The sequence below is a fragment of the Typopeltis vanoorti genome, chromosome 20, assembly GCF_054136105.1.
Source record: "Typopeltis vanoorti isolate ZY-2024b chromosome 20, IOZ_Tvanoo_1.0, whole genome shotgun sequence".
Taxonomy (NCBI): Eukaryota; Metazoa; Arthropoda; class Arachnida; order Uropygi; family Thelyphonidae; genus Typopeltis; species Typopeltis vanoorti.
Window position 1 is genome coordinate 78912879 of NC_143568.1, and position 27537 is coordinate 78940415.

General features: G+C 35.2%; 1 protein-coding gene across 2 annotated transcripts in view; it reads right to left on the reverse strand.

Moving 5' to 3' along the window:
• The window catches only part of LOC150095588 (2-hydroxyacyl-CoA lyase 2-like), a 248277-nt gene that overhangs the window by 164560 nt on the left and 56180 nt on the right, over positions 1-27537 (reverse strand). For both annotated transcript variants that reach the window (XM_090410082.1, XM_090410081.1), the window contains exons 4-6: positions 25202-25280; positions 6264-6355; positions 2433-2571 (exon numbers count right to left, since the gene is read on the reverse strand). In XM_090410082.1, the coding sequence (XP_090266208.1) occupies positions 2433-2571; positions 6264-6355; positions 25202-25280 (310 nt within the window). The remainder of the gene's footprint in view (positions 1-2432; positions 2572-6263; positions 6356-25201; positions 25281-27537) is intronic.

Genomic DNA, 27537 nt, shown 5'->3' on the forward strand with positions numbered 1-27537 from the left:
CTTGCAGATTGTAAAGACAAACTTAATCATTATGTGCAAAACCTCTCAACAGACCAGTTGCATTCTTCTGTAGACAATGCTGTATGGCATTATCATCTATTGGTCCTGCACAAAGGTCAACACACTGAATGTTGCTTCCAATGATCTGGATCACCCTAACAGCAGCTCCTTGCAGCATGTCAGCTGTATTGCATTTATTTAACGAATCATGTAGGTCCTCAAAACTGCTCATAATTCATTTCTCTATCTTCTTCAGAGCATAGATTTCTATAATATACATACAAGCCACTGAATTAGAAACTTATTTACTACCATATTGGACCTCCTTTTAGCTCAAATTAAATTGCAGCACATACGTGGTTTGGCATAGATTCCACAAGGTGCTGGATTGCATCTACATACCAGGTATTCACCAGACAGTGCTACAACTGGCTCAGAATTGAAATTGAAATGAGAACTCTGCTCTCATATCTATTTTTCTGACATATTCCATACCTTCAATGGGATTCAGATCTGGGCTTTGTGGTGGCCAGGGAGATGGAAGAGTTAGTGTCATGCTCACTGTGTGATGGACAGTAGCACCATTGTCCATGAAACAACTGTCACATGCTGGATAAAAAGTCAACATTGCAAGATGGACTTGACTGGCAACAATGTTCAGATATTTCTCTTAGAGTACAATTGACCTTTCAGCAATATTAGGGGACCCATTTCATACCAACAGAACATGTCCCACACCATGACACCACTTCCAGAACCTTGGAGTTGTGTTTACAAGGTAAGCTGAGCTCATTGCCTCAATATGCTCCTGTCTAACTCTGTGCCTACTGTTAGTACATAACAAGGTGTACCATGACTCATCAGATCACAACTTTTTTTCCAGTCTCCAGTCGCTGTGTTCCTGACACCACTGTAGACTAACTTTCCAGTTCTTTACAGAAATCAGTGGCTTCCATATAGGCATTGCAACTGCCAATACTGATCCTCTTCAATTCCCTATACACAGTTCAGTGTGATATGGGTCGGGAACAATCTTCATTAAATGCTTTGGTCAAGTGCTGCACGTGGGAAGTTCTGTTTGTCCACAAGCCTTCTGATGAAAAGTAGATCTCATTTCTGACAGACTGTTAGACTCTTAGGACCACAGTTATGCCTCTTAGACAAGTAAGGCAAGTTATTTTTCCACATTAAACGTGCAGGATATCTCATCTTTTGAGAAAGCAGTCAGTTCTGAGGTTTTCAAAATTGTGGCTCCAGTCAGATAGGCACCACAATAAGCCCTTTATCAAACTCCGAAAGATCCATTGTTTTTCCCATTGTGATCAACACTACTGACGATTACTGACCAGCAACATTCTTAAATAGTTGCCTAGAACATACAGAGATGCGGGTGACCAAGTATTTTGCATATATGCTGATTAAGTGACGCTTACATATATCTGCATAAAGATCTAATTTAGTGGCCGGTATGTGTATTTAAGTAGCTTCTATTTGTTTTTAACTGCTATAATTTGATCATTTACAAAAGTATTTTTGCATTTATTTTTCAATTTATTATTAATTAAAACAATCACCTCCACTATAAGCTCTGATATGTGTCTACATCACTAAAACAATCTATATATTTTATTCTCTTCTTTGTTTGTTAACACTGATATATTAATATTTTTTGATTAGTTGTTTAACTAATTCCAATTTCTTTGTTATTATACTTCTTACACTGCCATTTCATAAGTATAAGGCCTAATGATGTTACTAGTTATGATATAAATTGTAAGTCTTAAATGATTTTACAATTTTTTGGTTCAATTTCTGTTTTTTGTGATATTTTATGATCTGCAATGTCACCAGTTTTTAGCCTCCAAATGTGCTACTGTTGAAGTTCAGTCCTAGATACTTTCTAATAGTTGATACAGAACTGTTGCATCCTTCAAATGGAGGATGCAGAGGTCCTCTACTCAGTGTGTTTAGCACATCAATGAAATGCATCACCTTGCACAGCATAAATCAGAATCCTTTATCTTGCTGATCTGGGTTTTATGAAAATTAATAGCTGCTAGAAAAATTTTCTTAAGCAAAATAGACAGAACCTACTTTTTAGTGAGTTCAGTTTACAAGTTATTCCTCTTTTCGACATTTTCAAAAATTTAACATTTGAAGTGTATGGTAATATTTCAAAGCTTTAACACTATGTATTTCAAAAGTTGCTCAAAGAAATCAATAAAATAAGTGTACACATACATTGGCAAAACTAGAAAATATTTACTGTATATGTTAAAATAACATGAAACAGTCTATTATGACCAGCAGCAAGTGGCCAGCAAAAGAGATATGCCAAACAAATGCATCTGGGTGGCTATTCATAAGAAAGAAGTTAAAAATAATATTCTAAAATTATTCATGTGTTTAACTACTCCAGTGATATAGCACACCTGGCGTTCCAGACTGCGAGAGTTTTAATGCTGTTCTCAGTACAGGGACAATATCTCGAACAGTGGTCACAGTTGCACAATGTTTACAAACAGACTTCAGTAAAGACATTTGATCTATATCTTGTAAAGCACCTTTTCCCTACAAGAAAAAAAAAAAAAATCCTGAATCCTCACAATAAAAATGTTTACAAATGAAAATTTCTACAATACAAATAAGACCAAAGAAGCAACTGATAGTATAGTTTAATATGCTACTATACAATTACAATTTTTTCATTGCCATCCCCATGTCACTGACGGGAATCAAACCCAGTTCTTTCTGACCAAAGGGCTTCGTCTATAAAGAATTTTAAGCTGGAACAAAACTGGTTAAGAATCAACACAAAAAAGGAGCAATGCTAATGCTGTCTTCTGTCAATTCCATTTATTACTACCTTACTAAACCTGTGTATGTATGTATGTATATATATCATTATCCCAACCAAAAGACTGATGCAGTATTGAGGAGGACATTAACCAGTAGAGACAAAAGGGTGATGATTCCATTATAAATGCCCCGATCAAAACACATCTTGATTACTGGTGGCCAAAACATATCTGGTGTCCCAAACAGTTCAGATTCACAATAATCCCCAGTCCCCATCAGTTTCCGATGCAGTAAGCGGCTCATGATCTCTTCTTCCCAAAGTGCATTACCTTACACTGCCATATTATACTAATAGTTGTTATCCTTTGCCCACACTGCTAGCCTATTTAACCCATCCTGCAGTATTTCTATGTCATTTTTATTGACTAGTACTCTTCTCAGTTTTTCGTCATTAGCAAACAGCTGGATATTTCCCCTTAAATCATTTCTAATATCACTGATGTACAAATTAAATAGAAGTGGTTCAAGTACTGAGCTCAGCAGTAACACCGCTAGTCATTTGTATTCTACTGAATTCTATTTCCTCGTGCACTACTCTTTGATGTCTGTTCAGTCATTCTCTGATCTGCATCATCAACTTCATATCCGATACATATGCTCCAATTTATGTAACAGAATTTCACATGCGATCCTACCAAAATGCATCTCACTCAACTGTCACTTATTATAATAATGAAAGTGAGTAATTCACTTATGCAAGATCTACTTTCATAAAATCATGCTACCTCCATAGAGTATCACATTGCTGTCCACCCATTCCTGAATTCTGCTTATTAACAACTTCTCCAATACTTTAATGATCACGCCTAAGACAATAACTGATCTTATGAATTTGTTTCGTGTAACGATAATTGAAAAAATATAATTCTTTTCATATTTTCAACAGTGACACTCGTCATAATTCAGCCTTGTATCTATAATAAATAAATAATTATATTTTATTTTAACAAAATAAAATTTACAAAAAAATAGTTCACCACGAACACGTGCCAATAATAAACATTTCATATCTCACAGAAATAACGAGCGCAGGCATAAGATACACTGCTGCTTGGGCAGTGTATCTAATGACGTAACGTGCAACGACAGCAAATGAATATCGGCGTTAGATCGCAGTGCATTTGTTTCGTGTAACGATAATTGAAAAAATATTATTCTTTTCATATTTTCAACAGTGACACTAGTCATAATTCAGCCTTGTATCTATAAAAAAATAAATAATTATATGTTATTTTAACAAAATAAAATAAGATTTACAAAAAATAGTTCACCGGGCACACGCACCAATAATAAACATTTCATATCTCACAGAAATAAGGCACATAAGCATACTAAAAATACACTGCTGTTTCAGCAGTTACAGTTAGGAATGACGTAACGTGCAATGACAAGAGCAAACGTTAGATCACAGTGCATTTGTTTCGTAATCTAAAGAGTTAATTGAACAATTCCAATTATTATCTATTCAATCAATGTCAAAACATAAGCTGTAACCTTTAACATGTTGTACTGCATTTATATAATGTTGTAAGCATTGTTATTATTTATAAACACAAACAAAATTTAATTTTTTCATTTTTTCCTTGGGGGTGCTGCAGTGTCGCAGTGCTTATGTATGGGCCGCCACTGGTAGAACTGTTAAATATTTGTGCATACATTTAAAAAAGATGTTAATTTACCCTTTTATTTTATAATCTGTTTTTGTACCACCCGGAAGTGGCTCACATACCACCAGTGGTATGTATACCATAGGTTGAGAATCCCTGTTATAAATAAAAGTTGGTCATTGCAGGGGAGGAGAGAGAACTTCTCATTGCAGTTTCTTCAACTTGACTGTAAAAACTTATTTCGAGAAACAAAATATCCAGAGTTCATAACAAAGTTGAACAATTTCACTATATCCTGTGGAAATGCTTCTGAAAGTAGATGTAGCTTATTCTCAAGAGGAACATTAGTGAGGAAAGATTTCGTTTTAATTGTTAAAATAAGTTACACTCAAGTTGAAAGAATCACAATGGGACATCCACTCTCCCCTGCACTCACTAACTTTTATTTAGAACATTTAGAAGACATCCTTTTCTCATCCATACACCTTCAAGCCGTCATTTCAAGTTTGTTATAAAGATGTTTTTGCTATCTGGCCCCATAATGAAGAAATATTGCCTACTATTTTTATCCAATATAAACAATTTACATCCATGAATTAAATTTACTATGGAAAAAGATAACAAATTCTCCTTTTTAGATCTTCTACTTCTCCACTCACCATCAGGTAAATTAATTATTTCTACTTATCAAAATCCAACTTTTAGTGGACACTACATTCAAACTTTATTACAATGTGCTCATACTATTTGTTCTACACCTGAACTATTACAGCAGGAACTCTTAACCATCAAATGATATATGAAACACAATGGCTTCTCAGAAAATACTGCACAACAGCATTTTAATTCTTATAATTCTAGCTCAAATAACAAGGAAACAGTATGTTAGGTTCCAATCCCATTCATTTTTGGCATCTCAGAACTTCTTTAAGAATTCTTAAGATATACAATTTAGTGGCTACTTTTCTTATCAAGAAATTATCAACATGGTTTCCATCTTCAAAAGATAAATGGTCTCCTTTGGCTCTCCCAACTGCATTGTAACTGTTATCCTTCTGACTTTGGACAACTGGACACTCAGAAAAGAAAATACAAGAATACCAGTCTTATATTAACAAAAGTAAATCTGAGAAATATGGCTTGGCACAGAATGGAATAGATACAGACTACAATAGTCTATGGTCTAAAACATGCTTACTTCATCATTGTTGGTATAAATTTGAACATTTGTTTAAAGAAAGTGCTGAGGCCTTACTTCATTGTCTGAATTTAAATCAAAATGACTGCCTCTAAGATATAGGAAAGTTATTCTAAACACACATCACTAAACTTTTTTTTTTTAAACTAGCTAATGAATTAATATTGTGCAACATTTCCTCAGTTATACTACTGCCTTATTTTATGTCATAGCTCTTACTTTTTCAAATCAATCCATTTTCTTGTTCTACCTTGTAATCAACTATTATCATCACTAGTGATGATGGCCTGTAATATTTAGGCTGAAATATATAGCTTTAAATAAACAGTATTACCTAGTCCTTGTGTTTTTTATATTAATTAAAAGAAAGAACTCCTAGGAAGAATGAAGGCATGAGAAGGAAAGGACAATGCAAAATCTTCTTCCGAGAATGGTTTTATTAAAGTTTTTTTATAATACCATAACACAGTATTATCAAAAACAAAACGATTAATTTATTCTAATACCAGTTCTAAATTCTATTTGACGATTTTTCAAAAAGAAAGGATTCTTCAGATTTTATGCACTTAGAACAACATTTAAGAGATAAAATAACTTACTTTAGTTAGTGTAGCAGCTGCTCCAGCTAATAAAACTACTGGTGATTCAGCCATCTGTGCATTTTTGATAGCAGTAATGGTATTCGTGACACCTATTACAATAAGATGTGTAATACTTTAAATAATAATAAAATTTAGAGTACTTTTAATATCTCTTTAAAAAATAAATAAATTTTCAAAGTAATACAGTATTTGGAAATTATAGTTCTACAAAAGCCTGGGAAAGGAAGCGGATTTTTAAAACGAATGATGTAAATAAGGTGCTACATCAAAGCTAACCTCGATTCTTAATAACCAGATTAAGTGAATAACAATTAACATGGGCAGTGGCCAATTATAAACATGTGCTACTCCAAACATCATGCTAGACTTGCACACAGCAAAGTGAATGCAAGAAAAATAGAAAAGCTGGAGATGGAGTTTCTCCACTTATCCAACATACTGTCTAAAATGCATCTGATTATTCAATAGCCTACTTCCTGCATAAACAGCACTTCTCCAATGGTGAGGTGCTTTAGACCTAACCCTGGTTGGGTCTAAAGGGTTATTTGAAACTGTCAAGTTAAGTATCAGAGGAATTAGTTTTAATAATGGCAAACCGTGAGCAGACAAATACAAAATTAATAATGGAAAAACTCACGTAAAAAGATTTAATAGTATAATTTTCACCTGTGTGTCACAGGCATCTTCAGTACATTTTAAGCTCAAATTAAACAATAACTGACAATTCCAAAAAGCGCACCTAAGTAGCTAGTGTAAGATAACTAAAAAGGTCAATAAATTTCCTAACAAAAAAAAAAAAAAAAAAAAAAAAAAAAAATTATATATACAATAAAAAGTTAGGAAAGATTAGCTGAATTATTATTATTAAACAAGACCTCATGGAGTCAAAGACTCATCTGGGAGGTCCTTTTATCTCACACACATCTCATCATACCGTGTCTTAAACACATTCAAACTCCTTGCAGACACCACACTCTCAGGCAAGGCATTCCAATCACTCACAACTCTGCACGAAAAAAACCTGCCTCTCACTCCCCTACCTCACACCCTCTTTATACAGTTTCCAGAGATGACCTCTGGTTCTCCCCTGATCTCCCACTATTCTCTGTAGAACTTCTCTGCCATTGATCCTATAACAACCCCTTCCCATCAAATGTCATCTTAATTACAGGTACATATGCTTCTTCAACAGCCCTTAGATCTTTAACTTCAGGTTGCTGCTTTAATAATTCAACATAACTACCAAAGAAATCTGATCGATCAACATGTCTTGGGGCTACACAGAGAGTATCAATATCAGCACCCTTTGTATGAACACCAAGGCGATAAGAACCAAAAGGTATATATTTTTCCTCCTACATTTTCAGCAACATTTGCAGGCATGTTCTCTCTTGTGCTGACTTCAACAATCCATTGTTTTACTAGCTGATTTATTTTGCTTAGAACCTCCATTCTGTGAGTAAGCTCCTCATCTGATTCAAACAGGCCATACTGTATTAGCACCTCTTCCAGTTCCTTGGTTCTTTGCAGATCAATAGGTTTGGGAGGAGCAGTACTGATAGGTGAGGTAACACCTAATGTCTTTTTTGGTGCTTGATGTTGTTGTTGCTGCTGCTCACTACTATTGCTAGCACTTAAACCTCTGCCCATTATGTTTTTTCCATGCAAATTTGCCATAAACCTCTGCCCATTATGTTGTTTCCATGCAAATTTGCCATTTCTTTGGAAAGAGGTGCGTTAACTACTTTTTAGGGAATAGCTCCCCCACAGTTTCCCCGACATGTGCAAATTTTTAAAAATACATCAATCGCTGAATAATCAAGAAAAACTTTAAAACAAGCACTACCAAAACATTCTCCATTCAATCAGTCTACCTGAACATGGGGGTACATTAATCTTCAATTATAAAGTACTATCTCCCATAAAGGGGATAGACGTAAACCATCAGATCTGTTTAAGTTAGGCTAGTGAAGTAAAGTTTCACATTTCTTTATAAAGCCGTTCCATGAGTAACCGACGTTTGTGAAGGACTCGTCTTTTTTCCAATGAACTCTATGTCTAGTGATGATGGCATGTTCTGCAAGTCTAGACTGTTCAGGTTCAAGGTATTAAATATAAGACTGGTGTTCTTCTAGCCAAATAAAGGCAGATCTTCCTGTTTGTCTGAAATAAGATAATCCACAAGAGCAAGGAATCTGGTAAACACCTGGATAATTAAGATGTGGAAGCCTTGTGCTTAGGAGAAGTGAGAAAGGTGGAGATTTTTCTGAAAGGTCGAAAGGCAACAAAAATATTCAGTGGTTTTAAAACTTTTGCTGTATGTTCGCTAATGTCTTATACATAAGGGATAGGAATGCATGTTATTTCTTCTGTATTTGAAGAGGCAGACATTAAAACTACTCAAAGCTCTTTTGATGAAGGAATTCTTATATCCATTAGATAAAAAGGAAGTAATACATTGCAGTTCTTTCTGTAATAAATCGTGTGAAGAACAAAAGGAGTGGGCACGATGAACCAGTGTTTTAATAGTTCCTGCCTTTTGACTGGGATGGTGATGAGATTCACAGCATGGATATAATGGCCTGTATGAGTCTTCTTTCTATAGACTGAGAAATGTAGGTTACCATCAGGTTGGCGAAGAATTAGAAAATCTAAAAAGGCTAACTGCTTATTTGATTCTATTTCTAGGATAAACTGGATCCTTGCATGAAATGCATTTAACTTAGTGAGAAACTGTTGAAGTTCATCAGAAGAGCCATTCCATATAGCAAAAATGTCATCGACATATCTGAACCAATGAGTAGGTCTGGGAGAAATGCTATCAAAGATACCTTGTTCAAAATGTTCCATAAAGAAGTTGGAGATAGCAGGAGAAAGAGGATTGCCCATTGCTGTTCCTTCAATTTGTTGATACAACTTATTTTTAAAGGAAAAATAACCAGAATGTATTACAAAATCAAATATTTTTACAATGTCTGAAGGAAATTCCTGTTGCAGTAATTCAATGCTTTCAGATAAAGGAAAACATTATACATATCTACAAGGAGATGTGTTTTGCATTATGGGAGATACTGAGATAGGAATGTTGGTAGGAGTAGATAGGAGTTGCCCAGTGTTGTACCACTTTACCCCAGTCCTGAAGATACTTTCAGGCGCAAACTTTGTTTGCACACACTTGAATAAAGGATTAAACTAAATTTATTATGGTGGTCTGAAAAGTTCTCGGCCTCGGCCATAGATGGCAATACTAGCAGTAAGATTTTTTTTTCTAAGTTGGTACATCTGTCATAAGCATCCATTTGAAATTGAAAGTCATTCTATCAAGTAGTTTGTTTTATAGAGCTGTCGGAAGCAAAAGTGTCGTCTGTATCCCTTGAAATGGATAAAATTGAGTATCGCGTGGTTATAAAATTCTTTGTAAAAGAAGGTTTAACACCAAAAGAAATTCATTCGAATTCATTTTTGAAATTACGGATTCTACAACCGTGTTCTAGAGCATACATAAATATACAAGACAAGCTGCATTACATTTCAAACCGTAAGCTAAAGAAATGATGACTTGATCACATGCTACTCACTGGCATAACCTCTAGTGAAAAAAAAAAAAAAAAAAAAAAATTACATCAAGCTCGATTTAATTTATGATTAAATGCATAAACATTCTTGCTTACAGATGGTTTTCCTTCCAGCAACAGTGATGTCCTATTTCTATTATTACAATTGTTATTTTTGATTTTAAAAAATAAAATAAAATAAAATAAATAAATTATTTATAAATTACAACATGAATAAAAAACATTCTTTCTTATAGATTTTGTCTTCAACAGTGATGTCCTTTTTTTTTTTTTTTTTTTAAGTTACTTTAGATTTAGGATCCTGGATTTTCTACAGTCCTGTTTATAGTTGTTCTTAGAGAGGAAGGATTCGCGGGACGAATATATGCCTTCGATATGTATGGGATTTTTAAACCATCATTATTGTTTAGATTGGGGTGGCTGATAACGATCTCACAAGCTTCCTTAAATTTGTTCATGAACGCAAATTTAAGGTATCTATCATACCTTGCCTTGAACTCATTCACGGTTATAGCACCCACAACAGACTCTGGAAGCTTATTCCACTCATTCACCACTCTTCAAGTAAAAAACCTAGCTCTAACACCCTTGTCAACCACGCTCTTGCCCAGCTTCCATGCATGGCCCCTAATCCTCCCACCACCAGTCATATTTTCAAAAATATCTTCTGGATCAATCTTATAGAAACCCTTCAGTAATTTGAATGTCTCAATCACATCGCCCCTCCTTCGCCTATCGTCCAATCTCTGCAACCCACAAATCTTCAACCTATTCTCATAAGGTTCATTCCACAGACCTGCTATCATCTTGGTCATTCGTCTCTGTATCCTCTCCACTTCCTCCCCATCACGAAGAAACCCTGGTGCCCATAACTGGGCACAGTAGTCCAGATGGGGTCTTATCAAGGCTCGATACAAAGGAACAACAACTTGTTTGTCTCTGCATGTTAAAATATTTTTCAGAAGCCAAGTGATTTGATGAGCTGATTTAGCCACTTTTGCAATGTGCCCCCTAAACTTCAACTCCCTATCCACCAGCACTCCCAAATCCCTGGCCTCATCAATCTCCTGGAGTACGGTTCCACCAATGCGATATACTGCTGCTGTTCTTTTCACCCCAAAGTGCATAACCTTACACTTTGCCACATTAAACTGACATCCATTTTTCCTAGCCCAGTCCTCCAAACTATCGAAATCATCCTGTAAAATTTTGACATCCTGTGCACTCACAATTGCTCTACCCAACTTTGCATCATCAGCAAACAAGTAAACACTTCCTCTCAAATCCTTTCCTATATCATTGATGAACAAATTGAAAAGCAGTGGTCCAAGAACAGAGCCCTGTGGCACTCCACTAGTCACAAGCCGTCTTTTAGACTCCACTCCTGAATAAACCACTCTCTGGTATCTCTCCTTCAACCACCCTCCTATCCATCTCACCAACCCTATATCTATCCCCATCTGCTCCAGTTTACTGATTAGTGTTCCATGTGGTATCCTGTCAAAGGTCTTGGCAAGGTCCAGTAGTAACACTGTAAACCCATTACCCCTATCCAGTTCAGCCGTCACTGTGTTATAAAATGTGAGCAAGTTACTGAGGCATGATCTACCCTTCACAAAACCATGTTGTCCCCCATACAATATCCCATTTTCATCTATCCAATCCTGTATTCTTTTTCTTGACTAATTTCTCTAAGACCTTGACAATGATTCCTGATATGCTAATCGGTCGGTACTTTACAACAGCAGTCTTGGAACCACCTTTATGCAGTGGAACTATTTTCCCCTCTTTCCACCCCCTCGGGACTAACCCAGACCCGAGACTCAAATTAAACAAAATGGTCAAGGGTACTGACAATTCTTTAGCTGCTTCTCGTACGACACGAGCTGGTATACCATCCAATCCCACGGATGTATTGACATTGAGGTTATGCAATAGACTACTCACCTCCACTTCATTCACCACAATTCCTGTATAATCTACTGATTTATTCGTTTCTGCAATGTCACCACCTGGTTGATATATACTTGCAAAGTGCTCACTCAGTAACTCAGCTATCTCAACTGATTCGGTTACCTCCCTACCATCGGCATTCTTTAAAATCATTCTGCCATGTACATTTTTCCTTTTACTTGCTACATATCTAAAAAACTGTTTAGGATTCTCTTTAGCCTGCATGGCCAATGTTCTTTTGTAATCCTTCTTTGCTTTTCTTACCACACTCGTTACCCTTCCGGCCTGAGCTTTATACCATTCATGTGCCTGCCGGTCACCTTTCTCCTTAAATTCCCTCCATAGTTGTTTCTTTTTTTGCAGCTCAAGCTTAATGGTGTTATTCATCCATTTAACCCCTACTTGATTTATTATTCGGACTCTAGGTATACAGTCAGTCATTGCTTCATGCAAACACTTCTTAACTACCTCCCATGCACTGTCGACTTCTAGTCCTTGCAGTTGTACATGCCATGGCACTGAACGAATCAAACTCCTAAGCTTGTCATACTTTCCAGCCCGATAATTTCACATGTACCTTGTGTTAATTGAAAATTCTACACCTTTAGCCACCTCCCAAGTCAAGACCCTATGATCACTCTCACCGATTGGTGAGAATGTGGTCATATTTGTTACAGCCAAATCCTCAGATGTAATTACTAGGTCAAGCACTCTCTGACCCCTAATATTTTCCATTACATGCTGTCGCAGATAGTTATCCCTTAATAACCACATAAAATCCAATTCCTTCCTCCCGTGTGTCTTCTCCTCACTCCAATCAATGCGACCATAGTTGAAATCTCCCATAATAATTACCCTCCTTCCACTCATTTCTTCTACTTGCTTGTGCATACTGTCACCACCATCTTTTCCATCACCTGGTCTATAGCAGCACCCAATTGTATATTTAGTTCTGCTAGCCACAATCTCACACCAAATGGCCTCAAATGTGCTCTTTTCTCTATCCTGCAATTCAACTTCTATTCTCCTTGGCTGTAGCTCATCAGCTATCATCAACAATACTCCCCCCCCCTTTTTATTCTACCTGTCATTCCTGAACACACTATATCCATCACATTCAATCCCACTATCTATATCATCTACAGTCAGCCATGATTCACTAATACCAATAACCTGTGGTCTGGAAGTGCCAACCATGGCCAAAAACTCTTCCTTCTTGTTCCTAATACTCCTAGCATTAGTGTACATGAATTTAAGACCCCATTAGCCCCAACCCTACCTTGATTTGTTGTCCTTATTCGCTCGGGCATATTATATTCATTTATACATTCAAATGCCTCCCTAAGGACTGTATATCTACTCCCCCCCCCTTAACAAATCTAGTTTCCCTGAATTTGCACATCCACTACATTCAGCAACACTTTCTCAAGTCTCCTTACACCCTAACCATTCAAATGCAAGCCATCCATCTTATATAGATCCTTTCGCCCATCGAACTCAATCCACACATCCACACCACTCGTCATACATAACCCACAGATAAAGTCATTCGCAATTATGGCCCTCCTTTTAAATATTTCACTGTCATACCGTGGCAAAAGACTAATCATTCTATCTCTCTCACTCTTTTCTTTTGCTACCTCAAACAATTCATTCAGGTCTTCTATCATTTCCATTTCTTCTCCTTTCAAATCATTCGTACCTGCCACAACAATCATTTCTTTCACCTGTCATACTTTTTATTATTGGCTGGTTCAATCAGTCGACTTTTGCTCATGCACTCTAGCTGCTGTTTTGCCCTTTGTATTGCACCATTCAACAACGAATCCATCAGCTTACTGATTATAATTCAGTGGGGTATCCTGTCAAAGGCTTTTGACAAATCCAGCAGTATCACTGTAAACCCATTATCTTCATCCAACTCAGCTGTCACTGTATTATAAAACAGTGAGCAAGTTACCGAGGCATGACATACCTTTCACAAAGCCATATATCCCATTTCTATCTATCCATTCCTGTATTTTGCTCTGAACCAACAACTTCTCCAATACTTTGACAATAATTCTTGATATGCTGATCGGTTGGTAATTTGCTACATCAGTCTTGGAGTCGCCTTTATGCAATGGAACTATTTTCCCCTCTCTCCACCCTCTCGGGACTAACCCAGAGCTGACTTAAACAATACAGTTATGGGCACTGATAATTCCTTCACAGCTTCACATAAAACTCAACCTGGTATACCATCTAATTTCACAGCTGCATTCACATTAAGGTTCTGTAATATGCTATGCACCTCCATTTCACATATCTAGATTCCCATGTAAGCCTTTGCCTCTCTCATTCCTGCAATATCACCACCTGAATGATATACTGCTGCAAAGTGTTCACTCAGTAATTTTACTATTTCAACTGATTCAGTTACCACCTTACCATCAGCATTCATTAATATCATTCTGCCATAAACATCCTTTCTTTTACTTGCAGCATATCGAAAGAACTGTTTGGGATTATCTTTAGCCTCAATTGCTAATTTTCTTTCATTGTCTGCTTTTGCCATTCTTACTACACTAGTTACCCTTCTAGCTTGTGCCTTATACTTCATGTGCCTGCTAGTCACCTTTCTCCTTAAATTTCTGGAAGTTTTTTTTTTTCCTTCCACTTGGTTAGACTATAAATTTAGTTTAATCCTTTATCCAGGTGTAAACAAACAAAGTTTGCATCTGAAGTATTCAAGACTGAGGCAACTCGTGGTCAAGGTGGACCAAGCTGTTATCACTCCTTGTCTTAGTATATCCCATAATGCAAAGCACATCTCCTTGCAGACATGTATAATGCTATATATTAAAGGAAAGGCCACTATCCAGACTGGTTTCGACCTTTACTGAGGTCTCGTCAGCAGGAGCCAAATCCAGAGGTGGTAATACCAAGGTGGAAGCAATGCAGAAGTCATATTTACCTATACGAGCTGCCAAAAGGTGTCTCACCTTATTATTAAATTACTCTGGATTTAGAGAAAGATGTTGGAAGTTTTTTTTTCTTCCACTTGGTTAGACTATAAATTTAGTTTAATCCTTTATCCAAGTGTAGGCAAACAAAGTTTGCGCTTGACATATCTTCAGGATTTCCTTAAATTTCCTCCACAACTGTTTCTTTTGCAGCTCTAGCTTAATGATGATATTCATCCATTTAACTCCCACTTGATTACAAGATTGATATAAGAAAGCCAAGCTGTGAATAGTGACAAAGCAAAAGAAGTCCTGATAAGACTTTGGTAAGAAGATCAATATCATGAAGAAGGAAAAAATGTTCTGGAGGCTATTGAAAAAAATAAGAAAAGCAGTACCATACAAAAAATCAGATACAAAGTGACAAAACTGAAAAAAAATACTCTGAATGTCTGAAGCAATTACTTGGAAAGACATAAGTGTGATATAAACAATAACAATACTGTAGAAAATATTCAAGAGGAATACAATCTGGAATATATATCAGTATTTGAGGTAGAAAAAGCTATTAGAAACCCGTTTCAAAATGTTACAAGAACTATAGCACATCAGTGCCATGAATGGACTAATAGCTAACGTATGGACTTAAAGCTAATATCTGTTAACATGTTTTTTATACAAATGAAGATCGTCTTGGTAAGGGAGGCTATTCCATATAAAAGATGTAGAAAGGGGGGGGAGAGAGATCAGTTCAGTAATTTTGAAGCTAAATAATCAAGTATGATGATCAGTAGTTGCTCTCATTCTTAGTCTTGAAAGAATATGTAGAAATGATAGTGGCCTGTTCAAGCAGTGCATTGTTCATGAAAGTACATGTAGAAAAGACAAAGTAGAAACTAAATGTGTGTGTGTGTGCATGTGAGAGAGAGAGAAAGCATTTTGATTAATTAATAATCTATGTTTTGAACATAAAGCAATCATACAGGTTTTGGATGCACCATTTGAAACGTATGAGCAGTATTCTGTGATTGGAGAGGTTTAAGAATTATAATATGGTGTCAGAAGTTGTACAGGTTAAAAGTAGTGCCTTGATTAGAAAAGTACATCGAGTTTTTGATAGATGCAGAAGCTATGGCTGAGATGTGCTTATAGCAGGAGACTGCTGTAAGCACATCTCAGCCAAGAAGAGAAATCTGATCATGTTTGACATGATATTATTGAAAGTATGGGGAAGCAACATATCCTTCTTACAAGAAATCAGACAGGACCACGTTTTGGTAGCACTAAAGTTGATTGACAGTTATTTTCACCCAATTAAGAATAGCTAAGAGGATTCCAACAATTTGGCACACAAGGTATATCAAATGAAAAGAGGAATGGAGTGTAATGTCATTAGTGCAGCTATGGATAGGATTTGAAGTTGTGAGAGTAGATCATTTATGCACAAGACAGAGTGGATGTAAGTATAGAACCTAAGGGTACTCCTGCATTAGTGGGAAAATATAAAGAGGAAATCACCTAGTCAGCAAGCAGAAAAGAAGATGATCAGAACCTCTGTGTGACAGATCTGATCAAATATCTTAGAAAATGTTGAGAGGAATGGATAACATTCCACTAGAAATGCTCAACTATAGAAGTATAAAAGTTGTACAAAAACAAAACTGCATAATTCAGAAAGAAAGTCCTGGATCAGAATGATGAATTCTGGATGAATAGAATTCATTGTAGCTTTCTAAGAAAAAAGCACAGCAGCCATCTATAAAAAGTGAAATATTCTGAATGTAAGCATTACAGCTGCTGAGTGTTCCAGGATAGATTTATGCAAGAATGAGAAGAGGCTAAAGGAAAACTTAAAAAAATATGGAGAAAAAAACATGTTAAGCTAAGACAAAATAAGGTTATTGAGATGATCAGATTTTTAATTTAAGACAAATAGCTGAGAAATATTAGAGTACTCAGAAGGATTAGGGCAGTGAACAAATGCACTAATGATAGAATCATTTTAAAAATGAAGATAACAGAAAGGAACTTGACATTAGCATCCAAGAATATGTGTGAGTAGAACTGAAGCTATGTAGTCATAAGCATAAATGGATAGGAAATGTTAGCAAAGTATATGTTTGATGCCAGAATGGCAGGAAAGCCAAGTAATACCAAGATCTAAGTAAACCACTACAGTTGATACCTTAAAAGACCAAAATATAAGATCTGACAATATTGAAATTTTAACAAATAGATTAATCTGCAGGAAGCTAATAATAATGCAAACATTCATGTGCTATCATAGTATTCTGTGTATCCCTTGAGCTTAATAACAGGAATTTCATGATAATAATGATCAATACATTTTTAAGAATGATGACAAATACTTACCCTTATATGACCATCTCCAAATTTCACTCATTACAGTTGTTTCTACAATAATGAAGAGACTATCGATACTTAACTTGTGCTACTTTAAAGCCTCGCAACTAATGAATAACTGCCCGGCATGGATTCCAATGTTGATCAACATTTTTTTTTTTTTTTTTTTTTTTTTAATCAACCACTTTAAGACAAATGCCATGAAAATTAGATTAGATCCCAAACAGATGATATATGTCAGCTTATTAGATTTCTTATTTAATAGATTATTAGATTTATTAGATTTCTTATTTAATAGATTATTAGATTTATTAGATTTCCCAAACCTCTAAATCAATCTGATTGGGTTTGGGACAAAAATCTATTAAGTAAGTTTCCATCATACAATATGTTTTATAACTTCTGCAACTGGCTGCCCACTTTCTATATCCTCAAAACTTTGCAACAAATACAAGCATTCCAAAAGGCTCTATTCCTTAACCTACTTTCTTCTATATTTATCAACAAACTTTTCCAGTTGACTATAAATCCCACACAGTTTTGTTGCCAGTCAATTGCACTTATTTGTCAAACTTTGCACTACAGGAATCACCAAAACTTCCTAAATATCAAATTCTGCAATCTTAAATTCTGATCTTCAAGCCATTCTTCATAAGACTCTAAATGACCTTTTTTAGTACTAGTAAAATTCGATACGGATTGATTTTCACAAAGTAACCTTTACTTTAATCTTACTTTTGACAAAATCAAAATCACTACACAAAATTACATTTTTCTTCTTGAAATAATCTCCAATCTTCCTTGGAATGAACATATCATAAATACTGCCTACTCAGTATCCAAAAACATCATCATCATCAAATTCCTGCCATGTACCCTCAAGGGGTGTACAGGATATGATAGTACTACATGAAAAATTTACATCATTACTAACTTCCTATCTACAATTTCTTCCAAATCAGTCTGTTACTTGTCAAGACCCCAACATTATCAGATCTTATATTTCTATCGTCTAAGGCACTTTGTACTGTATCAATCCGCCTATATCTTGGTCTTCCTCTGGGTCGTTTTCCTGCCAACCTGGCAGAGAACACTTGTTTTGCTAATCTTTCCTCTCCCATTCTATTTAAGTGACCATACCACCTGAGATTAGCTCTGCTAATGCATTCCTGGATGCTGACAATGTCAAGTTCTTTCCTAATATCCTCATTTTTAATATGATATTGCCATTGATGCCATCTGTTCACGCCTCTAATCTTTCTCAGGACTCTCATATCTGCAGTCTCCAGTCTTTGGTCACGTGTTTTACTTCTGACCCAGCTCTCAGATCCATAAGTTAAAACTGGTTTGAACACTGTCTTGTATACAGCTAATTTAGTGTTCCGACTAATTTCTCTCTTATTCCATATGAATTTATTCAATTGACTTCCCACCATACCAGCTTTGCTGATTCTGTTGTCTATTTCTATATTTAATTTACCATCTTCAGTAAATATGGTGCCTAAGTAGCCGAAATGTTTCACTTGTTCCACAGGTTCTCCATTCACAACACAGTTGACATTTTCAATGATTCTACCTATTTTCATTGTCTTTGTCTTTTTATTGCTGACCTTCATACCATGTCTATTACAACAGCTATTCAATTTAGTCAGAGAATCTTGCAGACTTGTAGCCGATTTATTTAGAAGTATAACATCATTTGCATAAAGCAAAGAGCTGACATTAACATCTCCAATTTTGATATCAGGTTTAATACCACTTTCCTTCATAATGTGAACCATATAGATAATGAATAACAGAGGGGATAATGTACACCCTTGTCTCACACCAGATTTAACATTAAACCATCTTCCTGTACTTCCTTCAATTCTAACTGCTGACTTACAACTCAAATAAAGACTAAGTATTGCTTGATATAATGCCCCATTGACACCATATAACTGCAGCTTATTGAATAGCTTCTCTCTTGGCACCTTGTCATATGCCTTTTCCAAATCGACAAAACTTAAATACAGATCTTTGTTATATTCCCATGCTTTCTCCACTATTTGTCGTAAAGTGAAGATCTGATCCTGACAGCCTCTATTTGGCTTGAATCCAGCTTGTTCTTCACCAAGCTTTTCTTCCACAATTCTTCTCAACCGTTTCTCAAGTATACTTGCATAGATCTTGCCGGGAACACTCAGTAGGGAAATACCTCTGTAATTCTCACATTCAGTTTTATTTCCCTTTTTATATATGGGTACTATGAGAGCTCTACTCCAATCATCAGGAATTCGTCCCTCTGTCCAGGCTTTCTGAACTATGCAGTGCAGCCACTGTAAGACTTTTATACCACCATACTTCAGCATTTCTGGTCGAATATCATCTACTCCTGCTGCCTTTCCACATTTCAAGCCTTTGATGGCTTTTTCTACTTCAAGTATAGATATGTATTCCTGACTGCATGCCTGGTCAGTGTTTTTTATCACTGTGCTGTCATCACTGCTTGTTTCATTTAGCAGTTTTTCAAAGTAATTACTCCATACTTCAAGGATATCTTTTTCTCCTGTTTTCATGTCAGCTTTATCATCTCTAACTCCTTTTACAGCACTCTTTCCTCCATTCCTAAGCTTCTTCAACAACCCCCAGAATATTTTGCCACCTTCTTGATATTTATTTTCTATATTCTTGCCAAAGTCCTCCCATGACTTTTGTTTAGCTAGTTTTACACACTGTTTAGCTTTCTTACATTTGTCTCTGTATTCTGTAAGAGTAAAAGCTGACTTATTTGCCAGTAACTTTTGATATGCTTTCTTCTTTTCCTTCACTGCCTCTTTAACTTCCTGTGTCCACCAGGGAGTTCTGATTTTTTTATCCTTGCACACAACCTCACCACATGTCTCTCTTGCAGAATCAATCAATGTTTTCTTCAGAGTTTGCCACTGAATCTCCAAGGTTTGATTCCTGTTCTCAAACTCTTTCATTTTCTTTTCAATAATCTTTCTGTATTTTAGTCTGCAGTTCACATCTGAGAGCTGCTCAACTTTTATTCGCTTTAAAACTTTCTTGCATGTTATACTTTTCAATATGAAATTCAATTTTATTCTGATCAAGACTAAATAGTGATCACTTCCAAATCCTCTGTACACTCTGGTGTCATGTACCAGGGAGAAAACATGACTATCAACAATAACATAGTCAATAAGACTATTCTTATTCCTAGCCTCTTCTCTCCATGTGAATTTGTGCACATTTTTATGTTGGAACATGGTGTTAGTAATAACCAGTCCATGTCCTGAGCAGAAATCCAACAGATATTTGCCATTATTATTAGCTTTGCTCTTTTCTCCAAATTTTCCCAAAATATTTTTGTATGTCTCACAATCATTTCCTACTCTGCTATTTAGATCCCCAACAAGGACCAACTTTTCCTTTTTCATTGTGTCAGTTGCTTTTTCGAAAGCTTCAAAAAATTCCTCCACTTCTACCTTAGTAGAACCTTCTGTGGGACCATAGGCACAAATAAGTCTCATTGTCCAGTTCCCCATTCTCATATTTTCCCACATTACTCTACTTGAGACTGACTGCCATTCAAGAAGATTAGCCTCGTATTTTGTGTTGAATACATGGCTACTCCTTTTCCTTGATTGTCATTGCCTGAATATCGATCTGGTACTTATCTAATTCCTCAGCTAGCTCCATTTCTTTGCCATTCAGGCTTCTTATGTTGATAGTACCGATCTTTAACTCTGGTGATGTTGAGTTGGAGTTTGTTTTCAGATTTGTATCCAAAAACAAGTGTTTTTAAATGTCATTCAGAAAAATTAGGTTGATCATTGATTCATCTGTTACCTACTCTTTCAGATATTTGATATGTGCCGTTTACATTTTCTACATGTTCACTGTTCATTATAACTGGCATCGATAATTCTCCCATTCTTCAAAATCTGTTCAAACACATGCAACAAATACTCAATACCTCAGTATTCAAAACTGAGAAAGCTTTTCTTCCTCTCCATTCATTCTACTGTTGTCTTTTAGAATCATCCCACTTATTGCTAAATTGCCTTAATTTCTTTCTTAATCTTAATTGCTTTCTTTCTTAATCGCCTCCGTAGCACGATTGGAAGGATGACAGTACATTGCACCCTTCGATTAGAAAAGGGCCAGAGTTCGATTCTCGTCGTAACAAGAGGAATCTTTATATGGACTTTTCTCATATGGAGGTAGCAGGGTTTTTACTCCCGGAAACTTAGGTTTTTCATCCCACATAGACAAATTGGCCCTTCAGAATACATGCAATTTGCAGACAAAAAATACTAGTTGTGGTGGTGGGCAGTAGACAGCATTGATGTAGCTGATTGATAGTAGAGGTTTTCAGTGTAGTGGTGGAAACAGAGTTATAAAGTAGGTGTCCTCCTACGATGAGTCTTTGGACTCCTTGGAGGTGTCACGAATAATAATAATAAATAATACAACCTGCAAGTCTTCAGATTCCATGCTAATAACTCCTCTCCCCCTGCCCTCATTCGAACAGTGCTAACATACTATAGGTTGAAATGTGCATGAGATTGCCAAAAAAACACAAGATAAAAAATATAAATTTGATAACAAAATAAACATTAATAGCACATTATTACAATGAAAATCCTCTGTATAAAGATTGACTCATATGAAAAATTGTAAGTATTAAGGCATTTTTTTTTTTTTTGAATTTCAAAACAAACTACGCACAAGCAACATAAATGAATCAACAATGCAAACATGACATCGCCCAAGAGAATAACATAGGGTAGCAGGTCTGAATTGCTCCAAAACTCTAACATTTTTTTTTTTTTTTTTTTTTTAAATAACGAAACCTGTGGTGCGTTCATAATTAGAAGAAACACATGTATAAACCACAGTGAAAATTATTTAATTGTAAATATTTCATCCTAAGTATCTTAGGACATCATCAGTACAGTATTTAAACAAAATTAGGAATAACATACAGTTAGGGCGCATGATTACAATAGAATCTCATGAAAATGTGCATAACGTGTTAAAGTAGTACAAAAAAAAAAAAATTTATTATTTAACACAATTTTGTATGATAATTTCCCATACTTTAGGAATAGTAAGAACGTCGTTGCGGTTTAGGTTTGGTCTGTGTAGTAGGGCTTCAGAACTTCAAAAATATTCACTTTTGAACCCAAACCAAAAATTTGGCTAAGATATGTCGATGATGTATTTGCAGTCTGGAATCATCCCGAACCTGAATTACAACTGTTTCTAGATAAAATTAACCTTCATCATTGCATCAACTTTACGTTAGAAAAAGAATCTCCACAGGGTATCTCTTTTTTGGATTTACACATCCAAAGAAAAGAAGACGGTTCCATCGCCACGTCCGTCTTTCGCAAGCCTACATTCTCAGGTCGCTACATTCACAATTCTTCTGCTCATCATCCATCTCAGAAATCTGGCATTATTAAATCACTAGTTTCCAGAGCACACAAATTCTGCTCCTCTGTAGAATCTTTAAACCAGGAATTAGAATTTATCAAAAATACAGCCATCCTAAATGGATATAATCCCAAAACAACTCAAAAAATCAGTCACTTCTGCATACATCAAACCAGACAGGAAGAAGTGCATAGGATTCCCATACCTTACGTTAAGGCATCTCAGAACGTCTTTCTAAAATTATGAAGAAATACAATTTTGCCACTACTTACAAACCTATCAACCAAATTTACAACTTATTACCTTCTCCTAAGGACAAATTCTCACCCTTGATGTTATGAGATTCCATGCTCATGCAAATTATCTTACTTTGGACAGACAGGTAGGTCTGTTCAGAAACGCATCTCGGAACATCAAGACCACATTCGTCTTCTTAAACCGCAGAAATCTGGCCTCTCTCAACACGGAATTGAAAATCCAAACCATAGGATCCATTGGGAAAAGGCTAAACTTTTACATAGATCTTTATTTAAACATGAACGTTTATACAAAGAAAGTTCTGAAGCCCTACTACACAGACCAAACCTAAACCGCAACGACGTTCTTACTATTCCTAAAGTATGGGAAATTATCATACAAAATTGTGTTAAATAATTAATGTTTTTTTTTTTTGTACTACTCTAACACGTTATGCACGTTTTCATGAGATTCTATTGTAATCATGCACCCTAACTGTATGTTATTCCTAATTTTGTTTAAATACTGTAATAATGATGTCCTAAGATACTTAGGATGAAATATTTACAATTAAATAATTTTCACTGTGGTTTATACATGTGTTTCTTCTAATTAAAACTCTAACAATCACAGTTGTGTGTGTGAAAAAATTGGCCTGAGCGAATGGTGCCAAGAACAATTTCCCATAAAGGGGATAAACCTAACTGTATCAGATCAGATCTATTTAGATTATGGCAATATATAACCAAGTTTCATATCTCTTTATACAACCATTTAATCAGAAAAAGTTATGTAGGAATTGAGTTTTCTTTCAAAAAATCCCATGCCTGGAGGAGATTGCATTTTGTCAAGTCCAGACTATATCAGATAAAAAGAATTTAATATATGTTATATGTTCCTCACAATGAACAGCTACAGATTTCCTGATTAGGATAAAGAACAACAGACCACAGGTGCAAGGAAAGGATAAACAGCAGGTAGGCCAAAAAGAAAAGTCTGCCCTTTGCAGAGTCTAGAAAGGAGGTAAATTTGCTGATTGGGCAAAAGGCAACCTCAGATACCAATGGATTTAATTGTGAATGCATTCAGATACACCAATAACAGTTGACATTTTCCTAAGAGACTGATGGAAGAGAAACTACAACTGTTAGTGACCTTGTTAACAAATGACGCAATGTAGTCATTATACAAGACTGGCTACAATGAAGAACCAGGAGACATAGGAAAGAAACAGATTGATATTTTCTATTTCTAGAGGAAACTGTACCTGAGGGTGAACAACATTAATCACAGTAAAAAAGGCCTGAACTTCAGATGTAAAGATATCATCTATGTATCTGTACCATACCGAAGTTCTATGTTGGATGTATGGAGATGTCAATGTTGGCAAAGTGTTCAATAAAGCAGTTCACCAGTGTGCAAGAAAGAAGACAATCAATGGCCATGCTGTCTTTTTGTGAGTAAATGTTGACATGAATTAACACGAACGGATGATAAAATTGAAAAGATGAATAATATCTGGCAGGACAGTGATTATTAACATCAGTTACTCACCAAATAAAGATTCAGTGCAATTCTGAGGAAAACATTCCGCTCTTCTGTTCACAAGAAGAATACTACTAATGAATAATTTCCAAGACACATCAAGTAACAAAAAAAAAAAAATATTGCTTGTTATACATCTACACAAATTATAAATGTTAGAGGCAAGAATGTCTTTTGCCATAACCTACAAAACAATGTTACAAATTCAAAGAGAATACCCAAATGTGAAAATATATAATTAGTGATTATAATGAAGGAGTCCATAAACAATAAAACCAAACTATTCTAGAATCAACATGAGTGATTATAAATAAGTGTGCTATTTGATGAATACATGACTCATGCTTGGACTTCAAAAATCTGAGCTACACAATTTCAAATATTAAATAAATAAAAAATTCTCTAATGCCTTTTATTTCCCAAAAGGGAATAAGGCAAATCCATGAAGTCTGAACTTTTTGAAGATCAATAGGTAGCCAGTCTCCAACCTTAGCCATCAATGATAGCCAGTCCAACGCTATGAATGATTTCTTGACCTCGGAGGAGAGTGTGGAAGACAACAGTCAATATCTCACAGTCCCTAATACTGTCTAAAAATGTGCAAGTTCTAGGATTCATTTTCTCAAGTTGCAAGATTAAAAATTTTGTGGAAGAGAAAACCCTACATATCTGTGCCAAATGATCCACTAATTTGGAAACTTTGGTGCAGGAAAAGACCTACAAAAAGTTCTTTTAGTCAACAACCAGAATCAAACTTAAAAAAGGATTTTCTTCCAACAGTCTAGCTCTATGGAAGCAAATACCATTTCCACAAGACTACATCAGAACTTATAAATATTAGTATACATTTATAAAATAAAAATGAGTGTTTATGGAGGTTAAAAAATACCTGGTCCAGCTGTTACTGCAGCTACACCCACACTTCCTGAAAGACGAGCCACTGCATCTGCAGCAAAAACAGCTGTTGCCTGAAAATGAAAGACGTAATTTATACACACAAAAAACTAATAAGTTAATTAAAATTATAATGCTATATAGAATACAATATAGATGGTTTACAGATTATATTAGCACACCTGGAGAAAATATAACTATTAAAAATAAATACAGGGGGTGCTTAAGGGTCAAAGCTGTATAACTGAGAGCAGACCGCCACATAGCCTTCAATGCGGAGAACTGACCAGGGCTTTCACCTTCTCATAGTGCACCCTGTTAGGTATCTACCTGGATACTGAATGAATGAGGATGGGCTGGCAATTTGGGATTTAGCCAACCAAATTGTATTCTTATTGGCTTAAGCCAAAATATAAAATGATGGTACAATATTACAGAATTTCATGATGGCTAGGGTGTCATCCAGTTAAACAAGGCCCTGTTGTTTTTGCCAGAATGAACCAGAGTGAACAGCAAAAAGGCAACTATTGGAAAAATCCTAAAATCCACCCCAACTTTTCATCACCAGAATTCAAGATCAGTACTATTCAACATAAGAAGCCTGAATGGCAAAGAAATGGAGTTAGCTGAGGAATTTGATAAGTACCAGATCGACATAATAGGGTTGACTGAAACAAAAAAGACAAAATCTGGTGAGATTTTTCTGAGGAATAAATACAAAATCTTATATTCAGGCAATGACAATCATGGAAAAGAAGGTGTAGATATAGCATTGAACACGAAATACGAGGCTAATCTTCCTGAATGGCAAGCAATATCAGTAGACTGATGTGGGAAAATATCAGAATGGGGAACTGGACAATAAAACTTTAAATAAAACTTATTTGTGCTTATGGTCCCACAGAAGGTTCTACTAAGGTAGAAGTGGAGGAATTTTTTGAGACTTCAGAGAAAGTAACTGACACAATGAAAAAGGAAAAGTTGGTCCTTATTAGGGATCTAAATAGAATAGAAAATGATTGTCAGACGTACAAAAATATTTTGGGAAAATCTGGAGAAAAGAGCAAAGCTAAATAAAACTGGCAAATACCTGTTGGATTTCTGCTGAGGACATGGACTGGTTATTACTAACACAATGTTCTACATAAAAATGTGCACAAATTCACATGGAGTAAGGAGTAAGGCAAGGAATAAGAAAGTCTCATTGACTATGTTATTGTTGATAGTTGATTACCTAAAAGATAACAACAGATAAAAGAAAAAAATAGCAGATTACCTAAAAGAAACCAAAATCAATCAATGAAGATATAAAAGAAAATGGAAAACTTTGATAAAGATAATTCATAAAGCAGTCAAATAAAATCAAATAAAATATTAAAAAGAAAAACATTAAGAATTTGAATACATATATGGAAAATGCAATAAAAGAAAAACAAATGTATACAAATCATTCCTTCAAAAATATACAAAGGAAATAGAAGAAATATATAAAAACAAAAGAAAAATAGATAAAACCAAAGTACAGAAAGTGGACTAAGATTCTTAAGAGAGATTTATTAATAAAATATTAGACGTACATGGAAGACAAAACATAGCCTACAAAATATTAAACAATGAAGAAATTAAACAATGAAGAAAGAGATACAGAACAAATCAACATAATACAAGAGAAACAATGGGCAGAATATTATAAGAATTTATGATATGACCAAAATTTAATAACAGAAAACAATAATGAAGAAATCAGTACTGATATAGAACCAATTAGATTAAAAGCACTAAAGGAATCAAAAATACAAAATCAGCCAGATTAGATGACCTAAATACAGATCTTTGGAAATATGGTGGAGAATATTTACATCCCAGAATTCTTAAAATTAATAAATAACTGTTGGAGGAAATATGAGGTTACATCAAAAGGGTCAAAAGCTAAGGTTATATCAATATTTAAGAAAGGAGACAGAGATGATTATGAAAATTAGAAGAATAAATTTATTAAATACATGTTATAAAATTTACAGTAAAATCCTAATTAAAGACTTAGAAATATTGCAAACAATCTGCTGTCAGAACAAAATGTTTCAAGACATGGAAGATCATGTATAGCCAATATTTGTGTTGAAAAAGACAAAAATTTAATGTACAGGTTTATCTGGCCTTTATAGATTAGGAAAAAGCTTTTTTAAAAATACAGAGAAAAATTATGGAATATAATGAAAAAACAAGGATTCCACCACTACATTTGGTACAAGCTATACAAAGTTTATATAAAGATACAAAAATACAGTATAGTTAGGTAATAAATTAACAGAAGAGGTTGAAATTAATCAA